Here is a 14,289-nt window from a genome sequence, read left to right on the forward strand (position 1 = left end):
TTTTAAGTTATTGTCTGTAGAGTTATCAATGGCAAGCACTGATGATCATAACATTTCAGACATATTACTGTTCTTTAAACAAAACTGAATTCTGTTAAATGTAGTTTAGCACTTACCATGCATGGTCCTAATGCACTCAAATCCTTGAAAATCCCACAGCTTTATGGTCATGTCAGCTGAGCAGGAGGCCAGCATCTTGCCCGAGTGATCAAATGAGATATCCTGCACAGAGTCTGTGTGTCCCTTGAGTGTTCGCTCAAAATCTCCCGTCTCATAGTCCCACACCTAACATTGAGAGAGAAATCTGTTAACGTCAGGCTGTGGCTTGACAAGTTGTGGAGGCTTCCATTTGCACTCTGCAGGGCAGTCTGGCACCTCTCCGAAAAATTAGCCAGGCACAAAAGGAAGCTTGCCTCACATTCTCCATTCAGGTCTGGTGCTTTCGCCTCTGCCAAGAAAATACCAAGCACGATCGAAATATACATGCAGCAGACTAGCATTATAAACCACAATATTGATTTATTAACAAAGGCAGCCATGTGAAGGTTGTAGTTTCCAAGAAAAATACACAAGGTAGATTAATCGCAAGTACAGTATTCAGAGAAAATAAAACAAAAACCCCACAAATGATAACACCATGAATAGTAGAGCTGCACGATTCTGGAAAAAAGGAGAATCACAATTGTTTGTTTAGGGAAAAAAGATCAGGATTCTCAAAAACACAGACAGACAGGGGTGGGTGTTAGACGCCAATCCCCCGCTGATCTGCACTCTGTGGAGCGCCGACATTTACAGAGCCAAGTGTACTCGGCTCCGCTCAATCACGCCCAGTCCCGCCATTGGACCAGTGTTGTGTCCATCATAGGAGCCGGGCCAAGGGGTGGGACGGGGGCGTTACTGCGAGCAGAGCAGCGTACACTCTGCTCGGTCTGTCAGTGGCGAGAGGAGCCGAAGATCTGCAATTTTGGGGAAAGCTGCATTGGACAGTGTGCAAGGCTGCATTGATGGACAGTGTGTAAGGCTGCATTGATGGACAGTGTGTAAGGCTGCATTGATGGACATTTAAAATGTACTTTTTTTTCCCTTCAAGTTGCCTCCTAAACTTGGGGTGCGCGTTATATGCCGGCATGTGTTATACACCGATAATCAATTTCTCTGAATTAAAAATAAAAATCACTCTCTCAATTTGAGCAATTGAGAGAGAGATTGATTGAAACATTGATTGAAAGATGAATACAAAGCATTTGCCGATTCTATAAAAAAAAAAAAAAAAAAAAAAAGCTCACATCTCATCAGTGCTGCAGCCACGCTTGTGCTGGTGTGCTGTCCCGAGAACTCTGGGAAGAAGAAGCATACTTACCCGACCAATCACATTCTTCTTTGCTGAGCGACATCAAACATTTCACGCTGGCTCAGACCGCTTTCACTCCGCCTCCAAAACAGGCAACATCCCAGTGACATCGGTGTGCGGTGCGCTTTTCAGCTCACTCACATTCTTACAAATGGTCAGAATCGCTCAAATCCAGAGTTGCGTCGTGGGCGGCACAGTGGTGTAGTGGTTAGCACTCACCTAGCAGTAAGAAGGGTCGCTGGTTCAAATCCCATCCACGACACTACTTGCCTGGAGTTTGCATGTTCTCCCTGTGCCTGCGTGGGTTTTCTCCGGGTACTCCGGTTTCCTCCCACAATCCAAAGACATGCAGGTAGGTAGGTTAATTGCCTTCTGTCCAAAATTGGCCCTAGTATGTGAATGGGGACATAGGATTGTGGGCTCCTTGAGGGTAGGGACCCATGTGAGTCAATCACCCAAGAATGGCCGCGGACATCCACCCTCGCTCTAAAGAAACTTAAAACTTCCTAAACCTGGCTTATAGTTGTTGAACACCAAACACTTACAGCATACTTTAAAAAGGACATACAAAAACATAGGCAGACAGATTCAGTTGGGGGAGAGCTGCAGACTAGTGCAAGTCTAGTCACTGATCTGCACTAGGCAATAGAACTTTAAGGGTTATCGTGGTCACAGCATAACTGTAGTATCTTATTTGGTGTATATAGCTGAAAGCTATTCAGATTTAAGCAGACCACTTTCTATTTATAGGTATCTGAAAAAAAGCTGCCAACAATGGAATCACCACTAGGTGGCTGTGATGTCCTGCAAGAGAAAAACATTTTCAATAGTTCATAGGTGGCCTGCTGTCAATGCTCAAAGCGTCACTACCATACTCCAGAGAAAACACAGAAAAATAAGCCTAGGTTCAGGCTACTGCGACGTACTGCAAATTTGATCTATTTTTTTTTGGCCTGTGCAAGTTGCGAATTTGCCTTGTGTTTTGAGGTGCACAGGTGCGAATTGCAGGAGGCAGACAATGAACAAGTTGCAGAGATGTGAACTGTGTGCTGTGAGTTTACGGCAAGTTCAATTGTAGCCTATGAAGATAAAATTCGCAACTGCACCCGCAGTCAACACGCACAGGACCCCTTTTTCACCCTCGCACCAAATTCGCAACACATAAATGTGAACCAAAGCCATGGAATACCGTTTTTTACATGACCTGCTAATCTGTGTTCCTAAAGGCATCAAACCCGCTGTAAATTTACATCAGTATGAACCCAGGCTTAAAGTGGCGGTTCACACAAAAATAGAACCCCTTCTTTTCGGAACCGCTCCCCCCCCCCCCCCAAGGTGTCACATTTGGCACCTTTCAGGGGGGGTGCAGATAGCTGTATAATGGAGGCTTCATTTCCCGATTCCCTTACCGAAGATGGCGGCGGCAGCACTCGAGAGCTGAGCGACAGATCGGCTGCGGGTGCTGACATCGCAGGCTCCCTGGACAGGTAAGTGTCCATATTTCAAAAGTCAGCAGCTGCAGTATTTGGCAGAACTCCGCTTTAAAGGTCACCAACATTACTACATCAATTTAATGATACTGGAGTCTAAATACTTTTGAAAGGATGCATGCCTTTATTTCCCATTAAGGTGACAGAGGAATGTTAAATGCCTGAAAAACTCTTGTGCCATCAAACAGGCTGTTTGTAAGCCTAAGGAAAATTGCGACCATAACAGTCACTTTCTTCTGCATGTGGTTGAACAAAAACATTCTGTAATATAACAAAATGTTAGCATGCCTTTGAACACTACTGTAAACTGATGTCTGACACTTTAAAGGCACCCCAAGATGTGTATGTAAACTCTCTTCAATATACATTTTTCTTATTGCTCCCTCAAAAGGCACCACAAACTAATGAAAATCTTCTACATACGATTGCTCTATTTGAGCAACAGTATAGGCAAAAGGGGTGCTGGAGGAAAAAGGATAAGCCTGATTGATAGCAGGGAGCAATAAAAACCGTGGATGCCAATCAAATTGGATCTGTTCAGATAACCACAAGGTAACTTGTCAAACCTGGAGGACAGGACAAGCATGTCTGGAGTAACTCACATTCGACAAAAGCAAACAGAAGATGATGTCAGGTTGAAGGGACCTTAACCTCTGAACAACTGAGATGATCAGTCTTTCAAACTCCCACTACTGAGAAGAGGACAGCAAGATCACTGGCAGTGTTTACACGTCCAAGAGATGATCCGACTTGGTACCCCCTAGGAAATTGATGTAGGTCACGAAGGCCATGGCAATTGCTTGATTGATTCCTAATTGGGGGACCTTGCAAAAGGGGCCACTTGACAATCCCCACTCTGTGCTCAGGACCTTGATGAGGCGCCAAGCTACCTATGGTAACCATATTCCCCAAACTGTGAAGGAGTGAAGCATTGCTCCCCAGTTTTAAACGCCAAGATTGATCACCATAAATGGTGGGGTAGGCACGATTTCCCTCTGTCAGGCTGGGACAAAAAAAAATACACCAAGCTATAAAGTTCCTTGCTCGACTGAAGAGGAGCATGGGCAGATAGAGAGGAGACCACTATTCAATGTCAACAAAATGTTATACATCAATAAAAAATTAAAAAACCCCCACACACAGTCCAGGGCACTCACAGCATGTAAACCGATTCCCAAGACTAAACACAATAAAAACACATTCAGCCAATGCAATTCTCTCATGCAAAGCACCTGCTTTTCCTAGGCAAGTTAAACAACTTTCTCCATGACATCTTTGATGAATTCGTCAAGTGTTTGAAGGGCAAGCATGAGGGGTGTATTTTACAGGCTGCTTTTCCTGTAAAAAACAGGAAAACGGTTCTAAGGCATTAGCACTAGGGCTGAAACAACCAATTGATTATTCGACAACTAATCGATTATGTAATTAATCGATTACTTTTTTTCATAATCGATTAATTGGCCAGCCATTTAGTTGGCCTGCATACAAAATGCATTATTTGTTTACATATTAGGAAATACAGTGCAGCACACATACAGCACAGCACATCATCCATACATGCAAGTGCCTGAGAACGTGTGAATGTGAGGAGCAATGCCTCATGGGACATGTAGTCCTGGGCAGGGAATGAGTGGTTCTAAAGGCAGGTTTTCTTTACCTTGCTATTGGAGCACTCTACTCTGTACTTAAAGCACAGCAAAAAGCAGTGTAGGAATGGATCAAACGCAAACTGCATAGGTGTGTACAGAGCCTTATGCTGGCCACATAGATCAATTTTCAGACGAGAATATTAATCGGTTCCTGACCAGCGCACGCTGATGTAAGTTGGCAGAATGGCACGGGCAGGCATATTGGCGTACAGGTACGTCCAATCTCTAATGCCGTCCTGCCATCGTGAGCGCGCCGCCGCGCTCACGTGCTGGTCGGGACCCCTGCGAGTCCGGTCGCGGGTCACGTGGACTATCGCCGTGTGCATACCCACGATCATCTCATGGGGCGGCTGAACGGAGAGATGCCGTTGTAAACAGCATCTCACCGTTCTGCCTAGTAACGCTGATCTCTGCTCCATGTGATTGGAGCAGAGATCAGTGTTCACTAAATAAAAGCCCAACAGTTAGTAACACATCCCTAGGAACACTTAACCTCTACACTGCCACCCACTGGTTAACCGCTTAAATGCCATTTGTGTCATTTACACAGCAGTGATTGCTGTATAAATGACAATGGTCCCAAAAATGTCCGATGTGTCCGTCATAATGTCGCAGTCAAAAAAAAAAAAAAAAAAAAAAAAAAAAAAAAAAAAAAAAACCGCTGATCGCCTTACTAGTAAAAAAAAACAAAAAAAAAAAAAAAAAAAACATAAAACTATTCCCTATTTTGTAAACGCTATAACTTTTGCGCAAACCAATCAATAAACGCTTATTGCGATTTTTTTTTTTTTTACCAAAAAATATGTAGAATACGTATCGGCCTAAACTGAGGGAAAAAATTTTTTTATATATTTTTGGGGGATATTCGTTATAACAAAAGTAAAAAATAATGCGTTTTTTCCAAAATTGTCGCTCTATTTTTGTTTATAGCGCAAAAAATAAAAAACACAAATACCACCAAAAGAAAGCTCTATTTGTAGGGAAAAAAGGACGTCAATTTTGTTTGGGAGCCACATCGCGTGACCGCGCAATTGTCAAAGCGGCGCAGTGGCGAATTGCAAAAAGTGGTCTGATTTTGACCAGGAAAATGGTCAGGGGCTGAAGTGGTTAATATGAAAAATCTTTGTACATTCGCTGAATGAAAGAACGTTTGAAATTTTCACTTGCTTTGAACATGGTTTTAAAATGAATGTAATTTCTGAAAGAAACCCACATACGCTGTCTGAAAATTCCTTTGACCAGTTTTCCGTTTCTAAATTCTCCTGACAAACTGGTTGAAAACGAACATCTATTTAACCCCACTAACAATTTGAAAATCAAACAAATGTTCTTAAAATGACATTCGTCTTTAACCACTAGAGATCCGCGCTATAGCCAAATGACGGCTACAGCTCGGACCTCCTTTGCCGGGACTATGTCTATTGACGTTGTCCCGTGCATGAGCGGCCTGCGCGCCCCCTGAGGGGCACGCGCGGCGCGCTCTGTGATCGGCGAGTCTATGAGACTCGCCTGATCACAGATCCGAGCAAGGGGTTGATCCTGACCCACTACCACGTGAGCAAGCTGTCAGCCAATCACAGCTGATCACGTGATACAACGGAGCCGGTAATCGGCTATTTTTCCTCCTCGCGTTGATATCGCGAGGAGAGAAAGAGCCGCTCACCGGCAGCCGTGATCGGGACTAATGTCCCAATCACGGCCAGCTTACCAGTGCCCACCTGCCCACTGCCAGTGCCACCGATCAGTGCCCACAATCTGCCTCAACGGTGCTGCACCCCAGTGCTACATATCCGTGCCCATCAGTGTCATCTACCAGTGCCATCTTTGACCACCAGTGCAGCCTATCAGTGCCCACCAGTGCACTTCAATGAAGGAGAAAAATGACCCGTTTGCAAAATTTTATAACAAACTATTAAAACATTATTTTTATTTATTTTTTTTGCGCTTTTTTTTTGTTTGTTTAGCAAAAAATAAAACTCCCAGCTGTAATTAAATACCACAAATGATAAAAATTTCATTTGGGTACAGTGTTGTACGCCCTCACAATTATCAGCGCTGAAAGCTGAAAATTGGTCTGGGCAGGAGGGGGGGTTTAAGTGCCCAGTAAGCAAGTGGTTAAAAAGGAAGACATTGTTTTCGTATGGCCAGCATATAATATATTACAGATCTGTTTGAAAATCTGCAAAATATTGAATTTCTTTTATTTTTTTTAACCACTTAAGCCCTGGTCCATTTTGCAGCTAAAGGACCAAGCCCCTTTTTGCGATTCGGCACTGCGTCGCTTTAACTGACAATTGCACGGTCATGCGACGTGGCTCCCAAACAAAATTGGCTTCCTTTTTTCCTATAAATAGATCTTTCTTTTGGTGGTATTTGATCAGCTCTGGTTTTTATTTTTTGCGCTATAAACAAAAATAGAGCAACAATTTTGAAAAAAAAATGCACTATTTTATAGTTTTTGCTATAATAAATATCCCCCAAAAATATTAAAAAATAATTTTCCTCAGTTTAGACAGATACGTACTACTCTACATATTTTTGGTAAAAAAAAGAAAAAAAAAATCCCAATAAGCGTTAATTGGTTTGTGCCAAAGTTACAGCATCTATAAAATAGGGGATAGTTTTATGGCATTTTTATAAAAAAATTTTTTTTTTACTAGTAATGGTGGCGATTAGCGATTTTTATTGTGACTGCGACATTAAGGCAGACATGGACAATTTTAACACATTTTTGGGACCACTGGCATTAATACAGCGATAAAAATGCACCGATTACGGTAAAAATGTCACTGGCAGTGAAGGGGTTAACCACTAGGGGGCAGTGTAGGTGTTTGTGTTTTTTTACTGTAGGGGGTGTGGCTTGCCGTGTGACATCACTGATTGCCTGTTCCCTATCCTAGGGAAAGACTATCAGTAACAAGCTCACTAGGAAGCATGAGGAGAGGTTGGTTTACACTTACCTCTCCCCGTTCTTCAGCTCTGTGACCCGATCGCAGGACACCGGCAGCGATCGGGTCCGCGGGGCCCCGTGGCTACAGTTACGTAGCTCAGGACCGGGTTGCTAGTGCACTTAAAGGGCAACGTACCTGTACGTGCTTGTGCCCAGCCGTGCCATTCTGCCGACGTATATCGGCGTGAGGCGGTCCCTTAAGTGGTTAAAAAAGATCTGCGTCTGATGATATTTACCAGATTCAACCTCTAATAGTATATGCAGTATACCTCTCCTCTAATAGTATATACAGTATATTTCTTCTGTCTGTTATTTATATTTACCACTGCATATAGATATTTAAGGATAAATTGCCTTTAAAAGTTACCCGCTTCAGCCCCGGAAGATTTTACCCCCTTCCAGACCAGAGCATTTTTTGCTATTTGGCACTGCGTCGCTTTGACAATTGCAACATTGCTCCCAAACAAAACTGACATTTTTTCCCACAAGAGCTTTCTTTTGGTGGTATTTGATCACCTTTGCGGGTTTTATGGTTTGCGCTATAAACAAAAGTGCGACAATTTTGAAAAAACGCAATATTTACTTTTTACTATAATAAATATCCCCCAAAAATAAAAATGTTTTTCCCTCAGTTTAGGCAGATATTCATTCTTCATATTTTTGGTTAAAAAAAAACAAACCCCCCCCTCCCCCCCGCAATAAGCATATTGGTTTGCGCAGAAGTTATAGTGTCTACAAAATAGAAGATAGTTATGGCATTTTTTATTATTAAAGTGGTAGTATAGTAAATTTTTTCACTTTTACCTACAGGTAAGCCTATAATAAGGCTTACCTGTAGGTAAAAAGAATATCTCCTGAACCTGTACAGTTTAGAAGATATTCCACCTGCAATGAGCCGCTGACTTCAGCGGCACATGCGCTCTGGGTTTTCTCGGCTGAAAGTCAGGCAGACACCGGACCTTACCAGAAAGAATTCTCCCGTGCGCATGTGCTGGAGTAACATCGCGGCTCCGGCCACTTACAACTTCGGAGCCGTGATAAACGGAAGACAATCCAATGGAAAATGTCAGCTCCCTCAGCGTGGATCAGGTGAGATACCGGGCGCCTCGTTCTAAGGTAAGTATTTCATAATGAGTTAGTATGCGTTGCATACTAGCTCATTATGCCTTTTCCCTTACAGGTGTAGAAACAGCCTTTTTTTTTTACTAGTAATGGTGGCGAGCTGCGATTTTTAGGGGCGAACAAGGTGTTCCCTAGTGTGTGTTCTAACTGAAGGGGACTGTAGGGGAGATGACAGATCGCTGTTCATACTCTGTCTTCTTCCCTCAGAGAACCAGAAACTGTTTACACACATATCCCGGTTCTCGTGCGCCCCAATCGATCGCGGGGGCCCGGCAGTGATCGCAACTGCCAGGCACACGCATCGGCTCCGAGGGTGAACAGGGGGCAAAGAGTGATCAAAAAAGGAAGCGCTGCAAGATGACGGCGTTTCGCGCAGCCGAGCCATGTTGCCGCAGTACAACTGGGATGGCTGGTCGGCAAGCGATTAAATTAATTATACACCATACTTTTAAGGGTATTAACCAATCAAAACAATATAGGCCAACTAATCGATTATGAAAATAGTTGCCCTAATCAGCACAATGGACCAGAGCATGGGATAAATGCTGCAGTTGCGCAGTTAAGAGTGTCCTGAAAACAAATTGCAGTGAAAGCTGGTTGCAGAGCTGGTACTGCAAGTGAAAAGAATTCTTTAAGATCTCAAGTCTCAAAACGTACTACCTGTAGAATCTTTGAAACAAGGAACAACTTTAATTAAAATCGTTCGATATTTGTTTTGGAAAAGGCAGATTTACTACCAGAACAGACCATCAGTAAAAAAATTTCTCACTGGATAAGAGGCGATCATGAAGTAGTGAAAATCCTACCTGGATTAATCCCAATCATCATAAAATCGTCTCTTATATTTGTTCTTGAATGGGAAATGGTATTTGTTTTCCCAAGGGGCAGAGCAAAATAGAAGGATCAAGTGTGACAATGCCAAAGTCTTTGCACACTGAAAAAGCAAGTCAATCAATATCAGTACGCATCTGTAGTGAAGTCATAGCAATCAGATGCATAAGGGTCTAGAAAAATATATATCTTCCACCAACATCAGCTCCAGGTCCTCAGTTTCTAATTTTAGGTCTTCCTTAGTGTGGGCATAACTGAATCTGACTCAAGCAGATGTGGCGGGCTTGAGGGAGCCTAGTACCTTAGCTCCAGAGGAGTACTGGCTGTATTTAAGCCATTTTCTTAGTAATTGTGACAGTTTGATAATCCCCATGCTGGGTGCCATAGACGTAGCTAGAATCTGATGTGGAGACCAGTGTTTAAAGCTGTTCTGGTACAAGGGAAGCATAGTCACTGTGTAATTGTGTTGTATGGCCCTTGGGAAAACAAAAGTTTGCCTAACCTATAACTGTATATTTTTTGCAAAAGTTGTAGCGTCTACAAAATAGGGGATAGATTTGTCATGTTTATCTTTTTTTTTTAACTACTAATGGTGGTGATCTGCGATCTTTATCATGACTGACATTGTGGCGGCCAGATCGAACACTTGACACTATTTTGGGACCATTCACATTTGTAAAGCCATCGGTGCTATAAAAAAAAATGCAGATTACTGTATAAATGTGACTGGCAGGGAAGGGGTTAACACTAGGGGCATTGCAGGTTTAAATGTGTGTCCTAGGGAGTGATTCTAACGGGGGGGGGGGGGGGGGGGGCGACGACACATCCGATAAGTTCTCTCCCCTGACAGGACGTGGATCTGTGCTTTTACACACAGATCATGTCCCGGCTCTGTTACCGACAACACAGCCACCGGGCATGCGCATCAGGTCCTCAGCGTCATTTTACTATACGGCGGTAGGGAACTGGTTAAGGCCTCTTTCAGGCCCGCCTGTCAGTTTTTAAGGCAGACCTGAACGGGTGCTCCATAGAGCTCTATGGAGCGTCGGATGTCAGCGGTGACATGTCCGCTGACATCCGACCCGAAAAAGTGTAACGGAGGAAAAAGCTATTTTTCCATCCGTCTGCGGATCGGATCGGGTGACGACGGGCACTGCGGTCCGTCGTCATCCGATCTCCCATAGGGGAGAGCGGCGCTGTGACAGGTCCGTCCCTGCGCAGTGTGCAGAGACGGAGCTGTCATTTCCCTGCTCAGCGGGGATCGGCGGAGTGATCCCCGCTGAGCAAACGGATATCCACGGGGCGGATCAGAACTGATCCGCCCCGTGTGAAAGGACCCTATCTGGTAATTGCGAGGTCATGCAAAGCTGTACCCAAACGAAATCTGCTTTTTCCCACTGGGATTTTTGTTTTATTTTTTGCAATACATGAAAACAGACAGAAAATGTTGAAATTCTTTCTTCTATTTTTTGTAATAAAAAAAAAACCCAATACATTAATTTTGGTCATACATTTAGACCATAATGTATTCAGCCACGTCTTGGGTAAAAAGAATTTCAATAAGTGTTTATTGGTTTGCGCAAAAGTTATAGCATTTGCAAACTATGGTACATTTACTGGAATTTATGCAGATTTTAGTCCATGACTGCCTATCTCCTCATTTGAGGTGTTAAAAAGGTAGGCATGTTGAGCCCATTAAATATTTAATTTAAAAAAAAAAAAAAATACAAAATGAAAATTGGCAGTGGAATTATATGTTGCTCACACATGCCATGAGCATATGTCAAATTACACCCCAAAATACATTCTGCTGCTCTTCCCAAGTGGTAATACCAACGTTAAGACTTTCTGGCAGTCTAGCCACCTACAGGACCCTGAAAACGAATCACTGCCTTCAGGCTAAGGGTGTAAATTGCTCATTGCACTTCCTCACTACTTATCACAGTTTCGGAGGTCCTGAAATATCAAAATAGCACAAAACCCCCTCAAATGACCACTTTTTGGAAATTAGACACCCCCAGGTATTTGCTAAGAGGTAAGTATTTTGCAGATCTCACTTTTGGTCACAAAGTTTAGAGAAAAAAAAAAAGTGGCAACAAATGAAATCTGCAAATACTTACGCATGCCTCACAGCAAAAAACGTAGGGTGTCTTTTCCGAAAATGGGTGCCATCTTACCATTTCAGGGCCTCCGAAACTGATAAGTAGGAAGCCTTAGAAATCCTGAAGGCTGTGATTGGTTTTCGAGGTCCTGTACACAGCTAGACTGCCAAAAAGTCTCACACGTGTGGTATCTCTGTATTCGAGAAGCAGCAGAAAGTATTTTGGGGTGCAATTACACATATACCCATGGCACGTGTGAGCAATATATAATGTCAATGACAACTTTGTCATTTTTCATTCACTTGACAAAAAAATAAATGAAAAAATAAAACAAACATTACTTGTGCTAGCCACCACACCAGCTTGAAGTGCATTCACCACCTCACCAAGTGTTGATGCAGTGCTGGTTTGTTTACGAGGTTTAAATATGTGCCTATGTGTACTCGAGTCAGTGTACTGCTTGTGTACTCACTGTTTATGCTCTTTCTTCGCATGCTGGAACCGAAAAAGGCTCCAGGAGGGAAGAACGCATAATTTCCTGTGCCTGCGTTTATATAACACAGGACGTTCTGCCATTCATTAGAACTGATTAGTAGGTCCAAGTCATAAATCATTGGTCTGGACTCGATGACTGATCGGTTCAGAATCCAATCAGATTGCTGCACCGCACGCCCCCTTGCTGCGGGAGCAAATCACGTACCTGTACGTGATTTTGCGCAGCCGGGCCGCCCAGAAGTGGTTAACTACTAACTCACAAGTGCAGTGTGTTCTGAACATTGAGCAGTGAATGCACACGGAACGCAGGTTTCCTACATCGCATTCTGGTCGGAGATGGTCCTAAACTATGTTAAAATTTGCCTTCAGTTCGAAAAGTGTTTCAACTGTTATACAACTTAAAAAAAAGTGACTAGAAATACCTTAATAGTTGCATCCTCTGAAGCAGTGACCATAACACTAAACACTGGATGGAAAATGACACGAGTGACCGGACTCCTGTGACCACTAAGTGCATATTTTTCGGGAGGACGTGGTATCCATTCTTTGGGGTCTCTCTTCTGTCCTATAGGTCCCCCAGAAGTAAACTCTTCTTTTGCTTCATTCAGTTTTGATTCTAACTCCATTACCTGAAATTATAAAGGGGAAATCAAATGTTAGGACAGCCTTTGATATCAAAGTGTTTGTTACCAACATTTCATATTCCTGATACCCACCATGTATGAAAAAGTATTGTTCTCTTTACGTGAAATCTCTTGTGTTCCAGACAGTCTTTCTGCTTTCCTTTTAAAAACTGACCACACTAAGCAGGAGAACACAACGTGGTCAGTTCTCTAGCTATGCTGGGAACTCAGCCTGCTTGCCTCCAATGATCAGACTTGCCCTGAAAGCCCCATTCCCACTTATACAGCCTTTCACTGATAAGTTCAGGATATCATTGCTTCTCCTCCCCCAGCTCTTAAGCAGATGAGAACAGAGGGAACGTAATCACTTAGAAATGAAAGCAAAACGTTTGTATTTGTTTTTTATATTTTAAACTGGATAGATTGTTTTACAAAAACTAAAATCCCTGCATGTATAGCCAGCAACATTCTAACACTAGCCTCTCTAGCGCCAAAAAAAAAAAAAAAAAAAAAAAAAAAAAAAAAAAAGTGTACATACCCTTTCTACAGACAGACATTCTGATCTGATCTCCAGCGGGGGGAAGCTCTAAACCCATGCCAAGCTGTCAGTCATGGCTTTCCTTTGTAGGCAGGTGCAGAGGACACGTCTGTCAACTGAAGCCCCATAGTAACTATGCGTGACGTCACTTCCTATTAATTTCACAGCCGCTGTCAAACGTGTACTCAGCAGAGCTTCTGCCTCTGGAGATTGGGTTGCATCGCCTGCAGAAAGGGTAGGTATACTCGTTTTTTTCTTTACAGGGCTGGAGGGGTTAGTGTTCGAATGTTTTTGGCTATTGATGCAGGGATTTTAGTTTTTGCGTGGACTTTCACTTTAAGAACTTGGAAATAGAGGTCTGCAAGTTTGAATACAAATATTTAGTAGAAGATCTGAAAAAAATCAACCCTGTATAATACTGATCTACACATTCAAGATAACAGGCATTTATTGACAAAAACTAACGCAATTACCTTCTTCTGTAATCTGATAACTGATGTCCATTTCTTTTCCAGTAGGCCAGCATACTTTTTATCTAATTCTTCATTCTGAAATGCAAAATACATATTTAATAGGAAGAACAGCTTTGTGAAAGGCATCAACATGCTGTAGAATTCAACTATATAAGAAACTACCTGCAATACTTTACTACAGATGCCAAAAATGTGACCAAGATCAAGTTTTTCCTAATTCTTATAGAACGCATTTTTAATGGCATCAATTCCACTATAACTGTCTTTCAGTACAACCATTTTTTACAGACTATTGTAAAAGGATTTAAATTACAACTCCACTTTAAAAACAGGCCAGCATTAGAGGGATAGGAAAACCTCCACACTCTTATTTCAGCTATTCCACTATTCTTAAAACTTCATCTCTACCAGTTTGGGACCTGTGACCTTTCAATGTTTCTAAATAGGGTTTAAAACCTCCATAAGGGTCTGTATTGACAAGCTTTGGGATTGTGTGGATGGCTTTACTTTGACATTCGATTTCATCGACTGGTTCACTTTACCAGTTTCAAGTATATACAGTGCCTTGAAAAAGTATTTATACCCCTTGAAATTTTCCACAATTTGTCATGTTACAAACAAAACCACCAATGTATTTTATTGGAATTTTATGTGATAGACCAACA

The 14,289-nt window shown here is 42.5% G+C and overlaps 1 protein-coding gene across 1 annotated transcript in view; it reads right to left on the bottom strand.

Annotated features, from left to right (window-relative positions):
- PAFAH1B1 (platelet activating factor acetylhydrolase 1b regulatory subunit 1) overlaps window positions 1-14,289 on the bottom strand; it is a 138,844-nt gene that overhangs the window by 42,027 nt on the left and 82,528 nt on the right. The window contains exons 4-6 of the mRNA XM_077480493.1: window positions 13,625-13,699; window positions 12,413-12,619; window positions 117-285 (exon numbers count right to left, since the gene is read on the bottom strand). Of these exons, the coding sequence (XP_077336619.1) occupies window positions 117-285; window positions 12,413-12,619; window positions 13,625-13,699 (451 nt within the window). The remainder of the gene's footprint in view (window positions 1-116; window positions 286-12,412; window positions 12,620-13,624; window positions 13,700-14,289) is intronic.

Source organism: Lithobates pipiens, unplaced genomic scaffold (genome assembly GCF_037356315.1).
Source record: "Lithobates pipiens isolate NorthernLeopardFrog02 unplaced genomic scaffold, aLitPip1_a1.2 Scaffold_16, whole genome shotgun sequence".
Classification (NCBI taxonomy): domain Eukaryota; kingdom Metazoa; phylum Chordata; class Amphibia; order Anura; family Ranidae; genus Lithobates; species Lithobates pipiens.